The sequence below is a fragment of the Balaenoptera ricei genome, chromosome 15, assembly GCF_028023285.1.
Source record: "Balaenoptera ricei isolate mBalRic1 chromosome 15, mBalRic1.hap2, whole genome shotgun sequence".
In the NCBI taxonomy this organism is placed as follows: Eukaryota; Metazoa; Chordata; class Mammalia; order Artiodactyla; family Balaenopteridae; genus Balaenoptera; species Balaenoptera ricei.
In genome coordinates this window covers 30,036,750-30,057,283 of record NC_082653.1, presented here as the reverse complement: position 1 = coordinate 30,057,283, position 20,534 = coordinate 30,036,750, and the positions used below count along the sequence as shown (strand labels likewise).

At 53.9% G+C, this 20,534-nt stretch overlaps 3 protein-coding genes across 5 annotated transcripts; 1 reads left to right on the top strand and 2 right to left on the bottom strand.

Annotated features, from left to right (window-relative positions):
- Positions 1-5,999: 5,999 nt before the first annotated feature.
- On the bottom strand, positions 6,000-6,479 carry TMEM239 (transmembrane protein 239). The gene has a single exon (XM_059898419.1). It carries the CDS (start codon positions 6,453-6,455, stop codon positions 6,000-6,002), a length of 456 nt encoding a protein of 151 aa, XP_059754402.1. The 5' UTR covers positions 6,456-6,479.
- A 757-nt stretch (positions 6,480-7,236) lies between these two features.
- On the bottom strand, positions 7,237-7,819 carry C15H20orf141 (chromosome 15 C20orf141 homolog). The gene is made up of 2 exons (XM_059898370.1): positions 7,557-7,819; positions 7,237-7,471 (listed from the first exon to the last, which is right to left on the bottom strand). The coding sequence occupies exons 1-2, from the start codon at positions 7,817-7,819 to the stop codon at positions 7,237-7,239; spliced, it is 498 nt and encodes a 165-aa protein (XP_059754353.1).
- Positions 7,820-13,419: 5,600 nt separating this feature from the next.
- On the top strand, positions 13,420-20,046 carry CPXM1 (carboxypeptidase X, M14 family member 1). 3 transcript variants are annotated; one of them, XM_059897507.1, is made up of 15 exons: positions 13,420-13,512; positions 13,709-13,874; positions 15,309-15,470; positions 15,656-15,765; positions 15,873-16,012; positions 16,118-16,208; positions 16,835-16,985; positions 17,070-17,158; positions 17,468-17,609; positions 17,697-17,893; positions 17,981-18,160; positions 18,245-18,542; positions 18,719-18,858; positions 19,494-19,596; positions 19,698-20,046. In XM_059897507.1, exons 3-15 carry the CDS (start codon positions 15,362-15,364, stop codon positions 19,934-19,936), a joined length of 1,989 nt encoding a protein of 662 aa, XP_059753490.1. In that variant the 5' UTR covers positions 13,420-13,512; positions 13,709-13,874; positions 15,309-15,361; the 3' UTR covers positions 19,937-20,046. The 3 variants fall into 3 exon arrangements, with proteins under 3 accessions (XP_059753490.1, XP_059753488.1, XP_059753489.1); XM_059897505.1 differs by lacking the exon at positions 13,420-13,512 and having other exon boundaries at positions 13,618-13,998; XM_059897506.1 differs by lacking the exon at positions 13,420-13,512 and having other exon boundaries at positions 13,619-13,998; positions 17,486-17,609.
- Positions 20,047-20,534: the final 488 nt, after the last annotated feature.

Sequence of the window (20,534 nt, the reverse complement as noted above, 5' to 3'; positions counted from 1 at the left end):
TTTCTTGGCACAGGGTAGACACTCATTAAGTGGTTGGAACTAAACAAAAAGCTCCCGAGCCCATGTGGGAGACTGATTAGAACCCTCCTCCTCTCAGAAATCACCCAAGCAAAAGTGAAAATGAGAAACAGAAATGTAAATATCATATCTGATGACCAGGAAAGAGCAGAAACTCCAAACAATGAATTAGGTGGATAGGCTGAAAAACACAGTGGAACCACTGCTTGGTACAAATCACTGGAAATTCTTGGGCAGCATTTACTAAAGTTGAACATTTATGTACTCTGTGATTCAACAATTTCACTTCAAGAGAAATGAGTACATCTAGACAGATCTACCAAAAGACTTGTGCAAGAATATTCATAGAAGTTTTTTTCATAGTAGCCAAAACTTGGAAACAAGCCAAATGTCCATCAACAGGAGAGTGGATAAATATTCGTCCCATACAGTGGGATAATAATAAAGGAGAACAAAATGCTGATAGATGCAACGACATGGCTAAATCTCACAGATGTAATGTTGAAAGAAGCCAGAAACTACATTTTATATGATTTTATTCTGCATGATTTCAAGAATAGGCTAATCTGTGGTGATAGAAATCAGAATTGTGGTTACCTTTTGGGGGAGGTATTGATTGGGAAAGGGCATGATGGAACTACCTGGGATGATGGAAAAGTTCTATCTGGCTGGTAGTTACATGGATACACACAAAGACACACAAATATGTAAAAGTTGCTTGAGCCAGAGACCTCCCTTCCAATGCAGGGGATATGGGTTCGATCCCAGGTTGGCCTGCATGCCGTGCAGTGAGGGCAAAAAAAAAATTTTTTTTAATTGAGCCATACCCTCGATATTTGTGCATTTTATTCATATGTAAAATGTATGAATTATATGTCAATTAAAAGGGAACCAGTGGAGTTCCCTGGTGGCCTACTGGTTAGGATTCACTGCCATGGCCTGGTTCAATCCCTGGTCAGGAACTGAGATCCCACAAGTCGTGCGGTTTGGCCAAAAAAAAAAAAAAAAAAAGAATCAGGATATCCAGGAGTGGTTTAACATTAAAAGACACCTAAAAATTTAATTCACCATATAAACAGAATAAAGCAGTCCTTGTAGTAGATGAAGAAAAAAATTTTTTTTTTAACATTCGACATCCACTCATGATCAAAACTGCTAGCAAACTAGGAGTAGAAAGGAATTTCCTTGACTGGATAAAGGTTAACTATCAAAACTCCACAGTAATTCTTAATGGTGGAAACTTAAAAGCAGTTCTTTTAAAATCAGGATCAAGTCAAAGTTACCTGTGAACAGCAATTCCATATATCATTGTCTGGGAATTCCAGCTTGTATAGTCAGAAGATGAACACAAAGGAAGAGGACCTATCCTCATAACATCTGGCTTTTAGATGGATGTGGTATCCTTGGGTTTAGAGGACTTCACAACTTTCGTATATGTTACAAATATTTTGCAAGTATACAGTATCACGTATCAATTTTTAAAACTTTTTTGGTTTTAGATATTTGAAGACACAGGCCAGAAAATAACGATAAAAGTTACAGCTCCTAAGTTCTTTTATTTTTAAGATGGAAAATATTTGAAAGGTAATAGAAATGTTTGCTCAGCAGAAAATAACTTGTCCAAAGTTGGTTGCATCTAAATCCTGACAGACCCTCACAAAAGACAGGTCTTTACCCTAGGAAGAATGGAATAATGGACTAGGGTTGGGACAGCAGTCGGAGACAGTGAAGCCGACTAGATTGGGCCCTTCCTTCTCCGGGATTCTCATGAGCTCTGCCCTCGATGCCTCTGGGTTTCAGGCTGGGGAACTCAGGCTAGAGTTTTGGGTTAAGGAGATTTTGAGGAGTCAGTGAAGCCGCCAGTGGGCCGGAGATGCTCCTTTCTGGCCCCAGGATCTACCCTCTCCGCCACTGACGGCCCGGCCCGGGAGATACCTCTCCCCCTCCTCGTTTCCTTCCCACACCCAGCCAAGCCCGACTCTTCGTAGCCAGAGCTGGAGGTCTCCGCCAGGGGAGCAAGCCATGCGCCGAGTCAAGGGGTTGCGATTCCGGGGGTGGGGTGGAGGTGGGGGGAGGTGTTGATTTACGGGGGTGGCTAGCACTTTCCCTGTGTGGGTGCCCACAGCCCTCTGATCCCTGGCTAGGCTAGGGATTTCCTTCCCAACGTCAGGCCCATGCCCACCCAACTGTGCCTCCACGGTCAACGCGCGAGCTCGGCGCTCTCCAGCCGTCGCCCTGACCCCTCTCCGGCGCACCTGAGCCTAGAGGTCGCTCCTGGGGCAACCTCCCAGCGCAGCGCAGGTCTTCTCCTCCTCCTCCTCCCCCAAGGACCCAGTCCGCCCCCTCCTCCTCTGTGGCCACGGACTCTCGGCGAGTAGAGCTGCTCCCCTCACCCTCTAGCGGGGGCGGAGCCGCCCCCTTTCCTCGGCGCAGAAGCGTCTGGGTGAGAGCGCCCCCTCCCGGCTTCCCGTAGCTGGTCCTGAGCGGTTCCCTGGGCCGCACCGCCCGCTTCCAGGGACCACTCTTCTCTCCAGGGTGGCCACTGACAACTCTAGCTCAAGTGGAGCCCCCAGCCTTATCATCCCCCTTGACACCGCCCTCTCTGACCCTCCCGCATCCTGGCCGCTCCTATTCGTTGCTCCCCGGTCCTTGGGGCAGAGGAAAGTCCTACCGGGCGCTCCTGCTCCTAGGCGCCCCCCAGGGTGCGTGTGTGCTGCTGTGGATCCTCTCTCTGCTTTCTCAGATGCAAGGCCCCTCGCGGCTGACACCTCCTCCACTCCGGTTCTTTATGCTCCGCCTGATCTGATTATTTTTCTGGCCAGGCCACAAGCGTTACTGGAACCCCACCCCATCTGAGCCCGCTGCGGGGTTGGATGGGGTAGGGCCGGCAAAGAAAGCTCACCCAACCTCCCAGGTCACTGAGGCCAGTGGGACAGCTTTCCCTTCTTGGCCCAAACGGAAGGGCTTAGAACTTCATTCCATCATGTTCATTCTCCCCAGGCTTGCATTATTAAGCGTTTTAAGTCTAAATGGATGACTGTCTACATTTAAAGTAATTTCAGGAGTTATGTTTTTCTTTCTTCTCTGCAAGGTCCCTCACTTTATTTCCTTTTATCTGTATACTCCATCCCATTTGGCTGGCTCTAGAGTTGGCCATTCCATTCTATTTTTTGTTCTTATCAAAAGAAAAAAAAGAAGAAAAAAGTGTCTGGTTTTGTTGGCATTCATTTTAAGTTTGTGTGAAAAGAATTGCATTATTTCTCATTCAGCTTCTTTTCACTCAGCACTAGGATTTCAAGATCAATCCATATAGCTTCCACCCTTTCTAACTGCTGCCTCCTCTCCACAGTGCTCATCCACCATGTTTCACATTTTCCATCTTCTGCCTCCACCAGTGAGTGCAATCATCATTCTCAGACGTATCCCCTCAACATATCCCCTCACCTGCAGCGCTTCTCACAGTGTGCACAGGTATCCCTTGGGAGTCTTGTTAAAATGCAGGTTCTGATTCATCACGCCTGGGGCAAGGCCTGAGACTCTACATTTGTAGCCAGTTTACAGGTGATGCCTATACTGCTAGCCCTGCGACCACACTTCGAGGAGCAAGGCCATTATGGGCCTCTGTGAGAATTCATTTTGGGTTTCTGTGTCACAGGGTATGTGTTGATCTAATTTGATAAGTATTGCCTATCTGCTCTCCAGTCTGGCTGTGCCACCCTACCCCACACCAGCAACGCAGGAGGGTAGAAGATATATATTTGTGTGGGGAAGGGAAGAAGGCCTTCTCCTTGCTCCTGTCAAAATCCTGCCCCCCAGTGTGTCTGGTCTGAGCCAAAACCTCCTCTCTCAATCAGAATGGCCCCAAGGCTCCGGAGTGATGTCCCTGGCTAGCAATGCACGGCCAAGTCAATGATGGGCCCAAGATTGGCATCCTGGCTTCATCTCTGACAGGAGCTTAAAGAACAGGCATTGAGAAGCCCTGGGGTCTTCAGTTAGGTTATACTTCCTCCATTGCTTTCCCTTCAGTAGCCTGTTAGGCTGGACTAGCACTCAAACAACCTGGCCTTGCCATTGGCAAGTAGCTATCCTGTGCCTGACTTCTCATCTCTAAAATGGGATGGTAACAGCATAGCTACAGTTTGTGGTGTGAGGAGTCAGTCCAGAAACTTTGCCTCACATACCAAGTGCCCCACAGGGGCCCCAAGACAGGTGTTCTTGCCTTTGTTTTAACCAAGAAGAAAATGAAGCTCAAGAAGGCTTAGCAATTTTTACCAAAGCCATGGAGCTAGACAGTGACAATGCTGGGATTCAAACCCAGCCTCAGCTAATACACCAGAGCCTGTGCTAACCATGAAGCTATGCCACCTCCATGTCCTGCCTTGCCCTTGCTACCAGGTCGTATTTCAGGGAGAACTGAAAGGAAAAAAGAAGGACTGTGTCTGGGGTTTCAGGTGCTGATGTTGATGACCAGTGGCCTGCAGAGTTATGAAACTCCGCAGCGAATGGATTTTAGCAAAAATGAACCTGGGTTCTAGGGGCTGGTCCCCAGGGCTTGAGTATTTAGCTGGCAGGAGAGGGGCCTTTTGGTTGAGGGATTTAGGAGCAGGGATTTTAGGGTTATGTATATAGTGGGGTCAAGACTAGATTGGGGAGGGTCAGGGATTAGGTGGAGGTCTGGAGTGGGGTGGGGGTCAGGTGGTGGATCTTATCTATCAAATGTCTTACCTGTAGTAACTGATCACTCACTGTTTTATTTGTAGGGTTAGCTGATGTGTGAACAGCCAGCATCCTGGGCATCAAGGGATGCCACCTTCCAAGGCCCTCCTGGTGCTGTAAGCCGCTTGTTGGGTTGGTTTTAGAAACCTGTGGGCCATGCTTTCCCCACTCACATAGCTGTACAAGACATCTCCTGGCACCAAGCCCCAGCCCCAAGCATTTCACAATCAGAAGAGTTCAACACCTGCATATTTTGAGATTTCATGGCATACGACCTTTTACATTTTGTTCACATTCGTCCATCCTCTGTTTACCATGGTAGGGCCCCAGTTGTATCCATGACAGAACATTGCTCTGAAGGCCTAGAGAAGCTTTCTGCTCTTTAGAGTTCAATACAATATCGTACAGTTTTCTGGTCTTTTCAAAGTACTTCACACATAGGTATTATTGCCTTTGACTCACAACAGCTCCATGACAGGACCCACTTAATACCAAGGCTCAAAAAAACTAATTGGCCAAGGCCACACATTGCATAGGTGGGTGAAATGGGACTTCTTGTTTGTTTTTCCATAGCAAACCTCAGGAGTCTTAAAGAGTAAGTGCTCTCTGGGAACCCCACTACACTGGTTGGCCCATTTCCCAGAGGTGGGGATGTGGACTGAGGCAGGAGGTAGGAAGTCTAGGGAGTGGGGAATGCTTGGGCAGAAAGGTCCAGAAGGTGAGTTGGCTGAGGTCCCATGAGGCTTCTGGCTAGCCCTCTCTTAGCTAAGTTTCTGTCAGTGGGCCCTTTCTAGAGCCTGGGGAAGTGGAAAGAGGAGGTTGGTGGGGGGAATGGCAAATACAGAGGTACCCAAGTAGTTCTCTATGAGTCTGAAGCTGAGACAGTTGAACAGCTGCAAGAAAAAGATGCTGCCAGCTGCTAAGGGGGCCCCAGTGGTGTCACCACATGCATGTGGGAGCTCTTGACGACTTGGTCAAGCTCTGCCCCTGGCTAAGCCTTCTGCCCTAACGTCTCTTCTCAAAGTCCCTGCCCCCCCCTCAAGTACCTGCAGCATCAGCTTGAGGGAGGTGCCCAGAGGTCAGGCCAGTCTACCCTGCCAGTTCCAGCAACATCATGCATGCCCTGACCAGTCCCAACTAGGGACTGAAGGTCTGTGGCCTGCTGAGGCAGGAGGGCCCTGGTCCCAACTGCCCTCCCTATCCCCTGGGCTTCAGGCCCTAGGCCAGGGCTCAACAGACACAAGCAGCAGGATGGGGTTGCCCTTCTATTGGTCCAAGTCCTGAGCATGGCTTGGGTGAGACATGGAGGTGAGGAGGCCCACGAGGCTCAGCAGTGTGGAGAAAAGCAGCAGGAAGGAGGCCGTGAAAAGCAGGGCAGGGAGGGCACTGAGCACCAGCAGCAGGACAGCCGGCAGCAGATGGAGCCACGCTGCAGCTGCCACGGGCCACAAGGAGCTCAGCAGGTGGGAGCCGGTGGTGAAGAGCGCGTGGCACAGCATCAGCGCCAGCAGGAGGTAGAGGATCCCCTCCAGACCCCACAGCACACGCTGCAGCGGTTGCCGCCAGCCTGATGTGGTCCACCACTGGGTCCAGCTTGGGGGCACATGGCACATGCACCAGCGCACCCAGCCCTCCCGCGTGACCCAGGCCAACCAGGGCACCGCACGCTGTGGCCCCTCGCCAGCCCCGATGGCATGTGTCTCCAATCGCAGCTGCTGCATCACTGCTGGTGCACCTGCGGAGAGGGCCACGCCAGCTGCAGGAGCAGCCCTGGAGATGCCTGGGACCTCAGGGTGGGTGAGGGTGCAGGGATCAGGAGGGTACCAGCATGGGTGTGGTGGGGCTTTGAGCTGGGGCTGGGTCTTACCTCTGGGCAGAGCCACCTAGGTCATGTTGCTTCCTGCAGCCCCCAGCCAGAGTTGAGCCCCCACTCTCACTGCCCCCACCCTTCCCAAAGGAGCCCCATTGTGACCCGGGCTAGGGTGGGGTCCAGCCAAGAGAGGAAACACTGCAGGATGTGAGGCTTACCTGGGCCTCTTTCATGGACCCTGCGGGCTGGCAGGGGAGCCTGGTAGTAGTTTCTCATGTTTTCTTGTGGAAAGAAAGATGTAGTTTCTCATGTTTTCTTGTGGAAAGACCTCTCTGGATCCCTCCCTTCCCTGCTGGCCGATATCCAGTCCCACTCCACTCTCTTGCAGTTCTTTCTCTCTGGACCCTCATTCTCTAGAACCACAGTGGAGGCCAGAATAGCCACCCCTAACCTAGAGGTTCTGAGATGGCTCCCATACCCTGCACTGGGCTCCCTGTCCCTTATTTCACTTTTTACTGATGCCCTTGGACTCAGACCTAGGTATCTACTGTCCACATTGTAGGGAGACCTCAGAGGTCCCCCAAGGTAGGTGCAGGCTGGGGGATAAAGGAGTATCCTCCCGCCTTCCCAGACCAGGGTGGAGGAAAGGAGGCCTGAGGAAACAGCATGGTCAGTGTATTTCCGGAGGGCATTCAGGCCCAAGGATGGAGGCAGAAAGCCAGGGCAAGCAGGGCCAAGGGCATGCCGCGGGCTCCCAGGAGTAGCCCCAGGCCCAGGAGCAGCAGCACAGCCTCCTGGAGGCTGAGTCGTCCTGTGACTGCCACCGTGGGCAGGAGTGGAGCCTCCAGCTGCCCTGGACCCTCTCCGGCCCCCTGACTCTGGCCCCCTGTGAGATGTGTGTGCTGTGGCCAGGTGGGACCTGCAGGCCTGTGGAGAGAAAGTGTGGCAGCTGGGCTTTGGGAGGTTGACCCCTTGCTCACCTGCCCAACCTGCCAGGCTGCTGTCCACTTACCGGTGGAGCAGGTCGAAGGCCAGGAAGCTGACCAGTAGCAGCAGCAGTGAGGCTGGGCCAGCTGTGGAAAAGACTGCCCGAATTGTCAGCCCCAGTGCCCCCAGCCCTAGGACACTGTCCAGGACCTGGGCCTGGCTAGGGCCCCAGGAGGACACACATGGACCCACTGGGCTACCCGATCCCTCCCCAGCACCCACGCCCCTGGAAGGGACTGGGATAGGATAAGCAAGGGCTTCGGGCCTGGGTAAGCAGAGGCGGGTCATGGAGGGAGGTGGAGGTTACAGGAAGGACTAGGGCTGGGAAGGAGTATGGCGGGGAGGACCATGGGAGGGGGTGGGGTCCTGGCAGACACTCAAGGATGAGCTCAGGCAGTGGGGAGCTGGGCTCCTTAGAAATCTCCCCCTCCCCACACACCTACCCACCAAACCCTCCTCACCCCCTCCCACTTCAGTCAGCCATTCTGGTGGGTTGGGCAGCTGGAGCATTGTGACCTATTGCCAGGTGGGGACCTGGGGTAAGGAGCAGGCTAATGCTGGCTCTGGCCTCATAAGTAGCTGGTGGCTTAGGCAGAGTTTCGGCAAAGGGAGGTCTGACTTTTGAGAGCTAAGACTAATCCTCTTGTCTTTGCTAATTCTCTGCCCTAGGGCCCTCCGGTGGGGATTTGAGTTGCCAAGAAGGCATTATAACCCCATCACCACCTGGGCAGCTTACCACGGGAGGAAGGGCTGCTTTGTCTCGCGGGTTCCCGGGGCTGGGTGTCCAGGGGCAAGTCACTCAATCTGTCTGTCCCCAGCTCTCTCCCCTGAAAGTAGGGTGAGGACTGTGGGCTCTTGTGGGGGATTTTTCAGAACTGCAGTCCTCGAATGCAGAGATAGACTCAGCCAGGAAGCAACCTGAGGCTTTCTGGGGCCGGGCTCCCACGTGACCTACTAAATGGGGGTGGGGCAGGAAGGGGCTGTTTAGCTGTTTGAAGCATTGTTGTTTGTGGGAGGTGTTCTGGATACTGGCATTCCAGAAATGGCACAGAGAATGTGACTGTAAGAGGACTACAACATAGTAAACCCAAAACTGGAGGTTAAGGTTACCCTCCAAGAATGAAATTAAGGAAAATGAACATGTATGAAGGGATTGGTCACCTGGAAAAGAAACCCATCTCCACTAATAATCTGTAAATGGTTACAGAGGTTCAGTTTAGTGACTTGAGAGGCAAGAGTGGAAATGGGTCATAACTGAGAGAACTTAATCCTTGTTCACATATCATACTTCGAAGGAAAACTGATGGAGGTAGGGGTAAGGGGACAGTGACCATACAGCCCCTAGGAGAGGAGGAGACAGAGCAAGGGTCCGGCTGCATATCTGCCTCCAGGGGATTCTGTTCAAAGATTCAAGCCTGGTGACCTTGACATCTTTGGTGGTGATGAGCTCAACAGCCATAGAGCCAATGCCACCAGCCCTTGGGACCATTCATTGATTGCCTTTTTCTGAGTCTTCCCAGAGCAATAAAGCAATGCCCACAAAATTCTGAGGGAAAATGATTTACAACCTAGTAACATATCTGTCTAGATGATTATCAAGTATGAGGGTAGAATAAACACATTTTAAGCCAAACAAGGTTTCAAAAACTTGACCTTGCATACACTCTTTCTTAGGAAGCTACTGGAGCATGTGCTTCAGAAAAATAAGGAACTAAACTAAGAAAGAAGTGAGGCTAAACACAGGAGAGTGATGATGAGAAAGACCTGGGATGTCAGCTATGTTTCCAGGTAAAGAAAGCAAGCAACCCAGCCTGGAATCAAAAGATAGATGCTCCAGGAGGGATGTCTCCAGAAGAAAATGAAACTGATTATCTGCTGTTTTTAGACATATGCAAAATGTTTAGTTCTGTTGGAACCTTTGGGATTGAATTAGCAACTAGTGCCTTGAAAACAAAGCAAATGATAAAACAAAGTAATTGCTAACTCCAGGGAACAAAAAATGTTGAACAGTAATCTTTACATGGTCATAATGTAAGCACTGAATATTGACTCCAGAGATTTAGTTCTTTTGGGAGGATGGCAGGAGGGAACGTGTGTGTGTATTTTGGTGTATGTTGGGGGGAGGGGTGGTAGGAAAGCTAAATCCTTAATTCCATAGCAGGAAATCCACAGATAACATCTAAACATAAAAATCCAAGAAATAGCAATAGAAGCATAAAGGTAAATATAAGAAGAAATAACGAACAGAACTAAAAGTGGTTGACTTGAGAATAGAGAAGCATAGAGAATAATCTTCTGTTACAGACCTATATGTGATTTACCTTTAAAATTATATTCTGCATGGACTTCCCTGGTGGTCCAGTGGGTAAGACTCCACGCTCCCAATGCAGGGAGCCCAGGTTTGATCCCTGGTAGGGGAACTAGATGCTGCATGCATGCCACAACTAAGACTCCGCATGCTGCAACTAAGAAGTCTGCATGCCGCAAATGAAGGTCCTGCGTGCCTCAACTAAGACCTGGTGCAGCCAAAATAAATAAATAAATAAATATTTTTTTAAAAAGGTCTTAAAAATTATATTCTGTAGTATTTCAATTAAAATGATTTCGTTTAAAACAAGCAAATCAATATAGGGTCCTTTGGTGGAGATCAGGAATATACCCTCCCAGGATGAATGAAATACCAATTTCCTAATGTTACGTGGATGTCCTCTTACGGCTTGAGATAAAATTTCCAGTAACAGGGTCAAACACCATCAAACTCAGAAAGCTGTGAATCTCATGCATTTTAGATGGAGTTGCTCTAAACCTCCATCTAGTGCTTCTCAGCCCACCTGAATCTCCTGGGGTTGAATCCTCTGGGGATCTTTTTAAAATGCAGATTCTGATACAGTAGATCTCGGCAGGGATTCTGCATTTCTAACAAACTCCCAGGGGATGCTGATGCTGTTGGTCCTCGGCCACACTTTGAGGAGTAAGGCTCTAGAAGACATTGATGTACAAAAGAGAGATAGCTGGGGGAGGTAGTGGTGAGGGGAGATGGGAACGTGGGGAGATGCATCTAGGTGCCACAGGAGTCCCCATCAAAGCTCACCTGCATCATAGGGAGAGCACTTCGTGGGGAGTGAGTACCAGGGACAGGAGATTAAGAGGCACAGAGAGGCAGCAGATTTGGCTACTTCTCAATTTGTACAGCCAGACACATAGCCTCCTCTTTTCTCTTGATAATGTTTTATTCCATCTACGTATGTGGGAGCAAGAGGACTGTGTTAAGCTGTTTCTCTACCTTTAATTCATCTGGTAGTGGCCCCCAGGAACCACATATTATCTCACTTCACAGCAACCCAAAGAGGAAGATATTATTGTTCCCATTTTACAGATGAGAAAACTGAGGCTCAGAGAGGTAAAATTACCGTCCAAGGATACGCAAACAAAATGAACAGCAGAAGTGGGATGTGACATTAAGCCTGTGTGGCACCAAAGTCATCTATCATCTCCGCCTCCAGCCACCTGACCACACTGGGGAGCAGCCAGGAGAGTCCCAGACCATCCCTTAAGCCAAAATCCCTTTGGGGCAGGTATCTCCACGCAGTGCAGCTCAGTCTTGCTCATTCGTGCTTTGCAGCATATCCTTGCTCTCGTGAGGCCATGAAAAAGCCTCCACCTGGCTCCCAGGGCTAGAGATCTGGCTGTGCAAGTACCTGCACCCTGGAAGCCGCCACCTCTAGACCCTGCTTCCGGACTTGGTGCCTTTGCAGCTCCAGGCAACCAAATGGCAAGGGCCAAAGGCAGCAGCTGAGCAGGGAGAACAGAAGGGATGAGCAAGTTAGAAGGGGTGTGAGAAGGTGGGAGATTGGTGGGAGATGGCCAGCATGTCCTGTCCCACCAGTCTCTTTGGGGGCAGGTCTCCCAGTTCATTGCTGGCCAACTCCTCTCCTGTAAAACCTGGCACTGTTGAGGAGGTCAGCTTCCCTCCAGCCCTGCTGGGTCCCCTCTAACCTTGAACATATTATACACATACTTTTTGAGCACTGACTAGAGACCAAGCACTGTTCTAGACCCTGAGGTACAGCTGTGAACATTTGGGTGCAAAAGGCTCTTGTGGGGTTGCTTACCTTCTGCTGGGTGGGAGTGGGGACCCAGACAGAGAACACATAATAAATAACACAAGATATATTCAGAGAGCGTTGAGTGCCTTGAATCAATAACAAAACAGAGTGAGAGGATATAGTACGTGTGGAGGCTGGAGTTTACTTTTGTCAGAATGGTCAGGGAAGTAAGTAACATTGAAAGGCCATCTGAGTGATAGGATGCAAACTTGGTGAACCAGTGCAAAGGCCCTGAGGCTGGATGGGGCTGGTGCATTGGAGGAACAGCTAGAATGCCTGTGTGGCTGGAGAGATATGAGCCAGGGGGAGAACACAGGGAGATGAGGTGGGAAAGGTGTGGGTGGGGAAGAACATTTTCAGGAATAGCCTGCAAGGTGAGCCCACTAGGACAATTTGGCTGCGGTGTAGGGAAAGGCTTGGAGGAGGTGGGAGCCTCAGGAGGCTGACCTGTCCTAGCCAGGTTCTGCCCCGACCCTCTCGCACCACTCTGTGAAACTTGGATGAGGGTGGGGCCAGGGAAGTGGGCAGACTGAGTTTTGGCGGGAGGTGGAGCAGTCCTCAGGACTTGTACAGACCCGCTTCTAGCTCCACAGAGCCTCTCCCCGCCTCCCACCTCTGCGAAGCCTGGGGCCGCAGTACCGTCTTTCTGCCGCTGACTCGGCCCGGCGCTTCAGGGACCCTCCGCTTCGGCACGCCTTCCTTGAATTTTTCTAGATCCTCCTCTGGTGACTGGGACCCGGCAGTGGTGACCAGGCGGGGCGCTCTAAGGCGCGAGCAGGACCCGCGGGGGCCCTGTCCCAGTTACTCCCTTTCGGGGGTTCTCTACCCAGAGCGCATGGGGTGGACCAAATGCCTTGAGGAGCTCCGGGGCTCGAGTCTATGAGATCGTTCTTGCTGGGGGTGGGTCTCAGTTCCAGGAGCGCATATTTCTTTCGAGAGATCCGACGAGATTAGTGCTGACACGCGGATTTAGGGTAATTCAAATTGTTCATATGGGTAGTGACCTTGCAGAAAACATTTGCTCAGGGGCCCCGCGCACTCCAGAGGAGTCCCGGCCACCTCTGGGCATCTCTTCTTACTTGGGGATGGCAGTGTCTCCCTGGCGGGATCCTTGCAAGGGCAAAGCACAGGCCAGAGGCGCACAGTGAACGGATGCCTTCCTTCTGGGGAGGCGACCCTGGCGTGGGGGAGCCAAAGGGGACCTCGGAGGGGGATGCGGAGGGTCCTGCGCTCTGGAATCCCGGGGTCCGAGGTGGTCCCGAAGACACAGACCCAGGGCTGCCGGCTCCCAGAGGAGAGTGAGGCGGGGGAGGGCAGGACATGCATCAGCCTCGCCCTCCACCCCCTGCCCCAGCCCTCTGGGTATCGGCTCGGATGCCTCTACTCGGGTTATGTAACCCCGGAACGTGGCAGCCGGGTGAGCAAAGGAGGAAGGGAGGCTGGGGAAAGGAAGAGAGAGGAGAGGCGGGGCGCCGCGGTTGGGGGGTGGGAAGCACCGCCTCTAGCTGGGCCCTTTGGGTGTCCTTCAGAAGGATTCCTGGAGAGCTAGCCCTCCCCCACCCCGTACCCCAGCCGCCGCCTCAGTTTCCTCTCACCCTTCTTTCCGTCCCACCCGTCCAGGCAGGGGGTTCTGACTTTGGATAAATTTCCCTCTCGGGTTGTAGTTTCCTCCCCAAAGTTCTCGGCTTCGCTACCTAGGCTAAGTCAGTTAGCCGCCCTGAGCCTCAGTTTACCAGTTTGTAAGATGAGATTTGTCTGAGAGGCCACGGGTAAAGCGCCTGGCACGGGGCATGGTACACAGTAAGTGCCCACTGTGGGACGGGCGCACAGGATCGCGTGGAATCCAGGGTGCAGGGTCTTTGCCGAGAGAGGCGGGTGAGTTCGGTGCGGGGGGCTGGGGCGCGGGGCAGAGAGGGAGGGGGAGGGTCGGCGGGTGCGGAGACCCTGGGCTGCAGCCCTGGCCCCTCCCCGCCCCTTCCTTCCTCTCCCCTCCCCTATCTTCCTCCCCTCCCCTGCCCACCCCTCGGCTCCTGGGTCCGAGGCCAACTAGCAGGCTGTGGGCGTGTCGAAGGCCGCAGGGGGCGTGCGGCGGCGGCAGGAAGGGGCGGGGGGCTCCCGAGCCCCAGCAGGAAGAGGCGAACCCACCGGCCATCGCGGGCCCAGCGCGTGTCCTCGCTTTGGACCTCGCCATGTGGTGTCTCCTGCTCGCCTTGGCCACCTTCGCGCCTGCCGTCGGGGTGAGTCTGGGGGCGTCCGGCGCCTCGGTGCTGGGCCTGGCGTCGCCCACGACCACCGAGGCCCCGGTCTCGACCCCGGCCCCGCGTAGCAGCCAGGCAGAGCTGTCCGCTGGGAACGAGAACGGTGAGCTCCCGACCCACGGCCCGCTTCTTCCGCGGGCCGGTTGTCCCACTCCTCCGCCCCCCGTGTGGCGACCCCTCCCCAGCACGCGCACACACACCCCACACATGCCACACACGCCACACTCCGTGCCCAGCGCCTGTGTGGCAACCCTTCCCCACGCACACACACTCCCCGCCCAGTACAATGGCTGCTGAGTCAGCAGCCCCAGTTCCCTGCCAAACCAAGTCAGCAGTCCTGGGACAGGAGCCAGTTGGATGCTGCCTCTTCCAGCCCCAAACTTTCCCTTTTCACAGATGAGGAAACTGAGGCCAGAGCCAGGAGGAGGGGAGAAGGAGGTGCAGACAAAGGAGGAGGGTGCAGAGCAAGACTGTGGGAAAGATCTTGAGGGCAGGGGCTGGAAGGAAAGAACCGAGGAAGGGAGGAAGAGCTCTCTGCCAGGAGGAACGTGGCACTGCCTGGGGAGGGGAGGGGAGGGGGAAGGCTGCCTGACTTCCCACCTTTTCAGATGTGGGAGTAAGAGAGGAGGAAAGCAAGGGGATTGGCAGCCTAGGAGGGCTTCTTGGGAGAGGCAAGTGGAACTGGTCCTGAAGGGTATCTCTGAATTAGGAAGAGCTGAAGAGGAGGGCAGCCAAGAAGGAAACAGTCTGTGCAAAGGCACAGGGCACCTAACACAAAAATGTACAGCATGTTCTAGGGGCATCTGTGGAGCTAGGCTGGTGGGGAACTAGTGGCACCTGCCCTGTGCAATGAATGCTTTGTACTGAAGGGCAGGCAGGGCAGGGGTCCAGCTCTGGAAAGCCTGAGCACCCGGGCAGACATGGATTTGAGGACGGGACATCTCAGCTCAGACGGCAAACATAATGATGGAGGTGGTACAGAGGCTTTGGGGCATGAGACCGAGTCTGGAGCTAAGGAAGGCTCCTTGAAGTGCATCTGGGCTGAGATGCAAAGGAAGAATGGGAATTAGGCAATAAAATCAAAGGTGGTGGATGACAGGGGAGGGGACAGCCAGGCAAAGAAGGAGTTAAAGAACCAAATTCAGCTCTTTGTAGTAAGCAGATAGTTCCTAATGGCAGTGTAGCTCTCTATTGGTGAGGGCCAAGCCGTCAGAGGGGAGAAGGAATCGAGGAAGTGGCTGGAGAGGTAGGTTGGGGGTCAGCCTGCGGGCCTTTAAGTCCATGCCAAGGTTCTTGGATGTGTGTGGTGGGGCCTGTTGTGGACTTGCAGGCTTTCTTGGGCTGGCAGACCTCTCCATCTGGGGTTTCGTGTCATCCTTTCCTTCCCTGGTGCTCTGCCTCCTTGGTCCCCAGGGACCTCAGAACAGCATGTCCGGATTCGAGTCATCAAGAAGAAAAAGATCATCATGAAGAAGCGAAAGAAGCTAACTCCCCCGAGACCCCCGGTGACTGCCAGGGCTTCAGTGACCACCAGCCCTGCAAGGACCCTTGACCTCCCCGAGAAGCAAGAACCAGGTACCACCGTTCCAGGGGCCCTGCCCAGACTTGCAGTCTCGGGCAAAAACTAATGTAGCTCTTGGTCTCCTGGGCATAGACATGCCCCCAGCCTGTCCAACACACGGGCAAGCTTAGGCTTAGCTTCCTAAGTGCCCTGACCACTCTTTCTCTGGTCCCATTTTACTGCTCTGTCCCTGTCCCAGACTGTCCCCCTTTGGGCCTGGAGTCCCTGCGAGTTTCAGATAACCAGCTCGATGCATCTAGCAGCCAGTCCTTTGGTCTTGGACCACACCGAGGACGGCTCAACATCCAGGTCAGCAAGGCAACCCTTAGGACCTACTTACTTGCCCCTCCCACCTTCGGTTAAGGCTTACCCCATACTGCCTACCTGGTTCTGATTACTATGTCCTGTGTCCACAGTCAGGCCTGGAGGATGGTGATCTTTTTGATGGGGCCTGGTGTGCCGAGCAGCAGGATGCCAAGCCATGGCTTCAGGTGGATGCTAGGCACCCCACCCGCTTCTCAGGCATTATCACACAGGGCAGGAACTCCATCTGGAGGTGAGGCAGGACATCTCCAGACCAGGGAAGTCATGGGCAGACTCAGGAGGACTGGGGTGGGAGTCCTGGGAGCCACCCATGATCTCTACCCATCTTTCCTGCCAGGTATGACTGGGTCACATCATACAAGGTCCAGTTCAGCAATGACAGTCTTACCTGGTGGGGGAGTAAGAATCGCAGCAGTGGGATGGACGCGGTGAGAGGTCCCATGGTGGCTGGGGCCCTCTATGCTGGGAGTTGGGCTCCTGGCCCACTGTAGGGTGCTGGGCTGGGCTGGGGCTCCTCTGAGGACAAGGAACAGGTGTCCACTTGGGCATCCCAGGAGAAAGGGTTATGGTTGTCAGGATGGGTGGCACTCAGCAGACAGCCTTGGGAGGCAGGCTGCTTTGGATCATGGCTGTATCCTCCCCAAATACTTCCTCCATGCCACAGCCTCCTGCTGGAACACCCTTTCTGGTGATGGGCCCCTGGTCCTTGCATCACTTCTCACCTCCTCATAGCTCTGGCTTCCCCATCTCAATGACCCCTTTTTACCCCAGGCTACAGTGTGGGGTCCTGGCCAGCTTCAGGATTGGCTGCTCCTGAGTCACGTGGCCATATTGGTTTAATGAGCTGTGACCAAAACGGAAAGCGTGGCTGCCTAGGGCTGCCTGCTGGCAAAGGCTGTGGGCAGCGGTCTGTGTTTGACACAGTGGGCAAGTCTCCAGCTGAGCCTACCGGGGTGGATTTTCCAGTGAGCTCAGCGGCCTGAGCTCCTTCCCTGGGCCCTCCGCCAGGCTGCTGGGGTTCAAGCCACCCTTACAAAGGACTTGATGCCCCCAGGTATTTCCTGCCAATTCGGACCCAGAGACACCAGTGCTGAACCTCCTGCCTGAGCCGCAGGTGGCCCGTTTCATTCGCCTGCTGCCCCAGACCTGGCTCCAGGGAGGTGCATCCTGCCTCCGGGCAGAGATCCTGGCCTGCCCAGTCTCAGGTGGGCTGTAAGACAAGGGTTGGATGGGCAGGGCGCACCCTCCACTGGGAACTCCCCCTTTATTGGGAACTCATCCTCTACCAGATCCTAATGGTCTACTCCCTGAGGTCCCTGTGCTGGGATCCTCCGACACACTGGACTTCCGGCATCATGATTATAAAGCCATGAGGAAGGTAACCCCTATGACCCAAGAGGGAGGATCTGCCCATCTCAGGTCCCCCGCCTACCAGGGCATAACTGGCTATGATTGCCCTCATGTCCTCCCTCATCTCACCCTCCTGTTGACCCCTAAACTGCCCCAATTTCCCTTGTTATGGCGCCTCCCTTATTCTGACCCTTCCTTCTGGTCTGCTGCTGCCCACTCCTGTACTGTGCCGTGGTGTCCCCATCTGTATGGGCCACCACAAGCTTTCGAAGTCCTTCCGTGGCCACATGTGGTCTGACCCCTGGGTCTGATCCTCCCATGCCCTGCACCATGGGAGGTGCACTCCGCCCCGCAGCTGATGAAGCAGGTGAACGAGCAATGCCCCAACATCACCCGCGTCTACAGCATCGGGAGGAGCCACCAGGGCTTGAAGCTGTATGTGATGGAAATGTCGGACCAGCCTGGGGAGCATGAGCTGGGTACTGGCAGGTGGGGTGGGAGAGGTGGGCACAGCGGCAGGGAGGGGCAGGGGCATGAGCCAGTTGCGAGCACCTGTGTGCCACCAGGAGAGCCTGAGGTGCGCTACGTGGCCGGCATGCATGGGAATGAGGCCCTGGGGCGGGAGTTGCTCCTGCTCCTAATGCAGTTCCTGTGCCGTGAGTTCCTGAGAGGGGACCCGCGGGTGACCCGGCTGCTCACCGAGACGCGCATTCACCTGCTGCCCTCCATGAACCCTGACGGCTATGAGACTGCCTTCCGCCGGGTAGGCCACTTGGCCCGAGGGCCAGCCTGCTCCTTCTGTCATGGTGCCTGGAGCCTGCTTGGCTTGAACAAACCTCGTCCCTGGCAGGGCTCGGAGCTGGTGGGCTGGGCAGAGGGCCGCTGGAACCATCAGGGCATTGACCTTAACCATAATTTTGCTGACCTCAACACACCACTGTGGGAAGCAGAGGATGATGGGCTGGTGCCTGACAGTGTCCCCAACCATCACCTGCCACTGCCTACTTACTACACCCTGCCCAATGCCACTGTGAGTATTCTGGGGGCAGTGGTGGAGGGCCACCCTAGGGGCCTTTGTCTCTGTCTCCCACCCCCCTGACCTGCCCTTGTCCAGGTGGCTCCTGAAACGCGGGCAGTGATCAAGTGGATGGAGCGGATCCCTTTTGTGCTAAGTGCCAACCTCCACGGGGGTGAGCTCGTGGTGTCCTACCCCTTCGACATGACTCGGACTCCGTGGGCTGCCCGCGAACTCACGCCCACCCCAGATGAGGCAGTGTTTCGCTGGCTCAGCACTGTCTATGCTGGCACTAATTGGGCAATGCAGGACCCAGATCGCCGACCCTGCCACAGCCAGGACTTCTCCTTGTATGGCAACATCATCAACGGGGCTGACTGGCACACAGTTCCTGGGAGTATGTGCCCAAGGGTGGGGTTAGCTCCGTCCCCATAACTCTGCCCAATAAGACAGTCTGCTCTCACATAACCACTGGTGTCAACTGTCACCAGGAAGTGTCTCCCAGAGGAGGGCACCAGGAGGGCAGGGCTCCCATCCCGCCCCTTTAGGCTCCAGTGTCTGCGGTACCCCTAGGCATGAATGACTTCAGCTACCTACACACCAACTGCTTTGAGGTCACTGTGGAGCTGTCCTGTGACAAGTTCCCTCACGAGAACGAGCTGCCCCAGGAGTGGGAGAACAACAAAGATGCCCTTCTCACCTACCTGGAACAGGTCGGACCTGAATCCCCCCTGTGCCCAGCCTGCCCGAGTCACTCCTGACTGGTCTCTTCTCCATGTTGATGCAGCTCCCAATAGGGAGCTGAGCCTAAGGTCAGGCTGAGCATTCTGACTCACAGGTGCTATGGGTCACACTCACTCAGCATCAGATTGACTTGGAGGGATACAGGACAGGAATCACAGTTTGCCAGCGGGGTGGCGTAAGACATTGTTAGCGGGTGGGAATAGACCTGACAGCAGTCCAGGCAATTGTCCATAGAGCTGACCCAGAGCTGTTCTCAGAAAAGAGTCCGATTTTGCAAGTGCAGGAAATGCCCTGGCATAGACACTTCACTTTTCACTTTGACTCCGTAAGTATAGTTTCCAAGAGTTCTAAAACACGAGGCCAATAACAAGAGTCACTGAACTCGGGAAAGCCCATAGATATGCCCTCCTGCCAGGCATTTATAGTTCTCCCAATCCAGATGCAATTTGTCAATCAGGAGATACTTTCACCAGAGTATTGTCACGTAGGAACAGAGTAGACGCACCACCTCTATCAAATTTGTGGGGAACAGAGCCAGAAAATGAACTGAAGGCCACATTTTCACACAGAAGGAAAGGGGTTTTGATAACCTTTTCCCACACAGGTGCGCATGGGCATTGCCGGAGTTGTGAAGGACAAGGACACGGAGATTGGGATTGCTGATGCTGTCATTGCCGTGGATGGGATTAACCATGATGTAACAACGGGTGGGTGTGTGGGGGAGGGGATGGGGGGAGGTGGGGGAGGCTTTAGCCCGGTCAGAAGCTGAGGACCACTGGACCCTGATCTTGCCCTTCACTCCTCTCAGCATGGGGCGGGGATTATTGGCGCCTGCTGACCCCAGGGGACTATGTGGTGACTGCCAGTGCTGAGGGCTACCACACAGCGACTCGGAGCTGTCGGGTCACCTTTGAAGAGGGCCCTGTGCCCTGCAATTTCCACCTCACCAAGACTCCCAAACAGAGACTTCGAGAGCTGCTGGCAGCTGGGGCCAAGGTGCCCCCGGACCTTCGGAGGCGGCTGGAGCGGCTGAGGGGACAGAATTAACACCTCTAGCCGAAGAGCCCCAGAGCCTTGGGCAGGCTGGACCTGTCCAGAACTGAAGGAGGGGGCTTGGAGAGTTGGGAGGGAGGGACAAAGTAGGGGGAAAGGTGCTTAGGCTCATTAAAGCTATTTGGTACCTCAGCCCATCTTCCTGTGGTCTGTATGTCGCAAGTCCTCCACCTGGGCCAGGCCTCAGCTTCCCCGATCCTATTCTGCACACACTTGCATACTCTCATCAGTTGACTTCTTGAAAAATATTGTGGAAAGAGGATCCCACCTCCACTGGTTCTTCCTAAACCAGGGCTTGGCAGAGCAACTCTTCAACCCATCAACTTCTGCGGTAGACACCACTTGGTGCTGTTAAACATTCTGTAAGCACCTGCTCAGTGCCAAGCATGCAAGGAGTCAAGGGTAAACAGTGCCCATCAACCTCCTGGGGCTCCCAGTCAAGAGAGGGGACAGGCGTGCCAAGGTGGAGGCTGGCTGCTGTGGGAGCAGAGACCGGGGAGGTGTACACATGGGAGTGGAATACAGCGCTGCGGTTCAGTCAGGATGCAACAGAGGTGACGGTTCTCGAAGTTTAGGTGGGAGGCAGGTATGG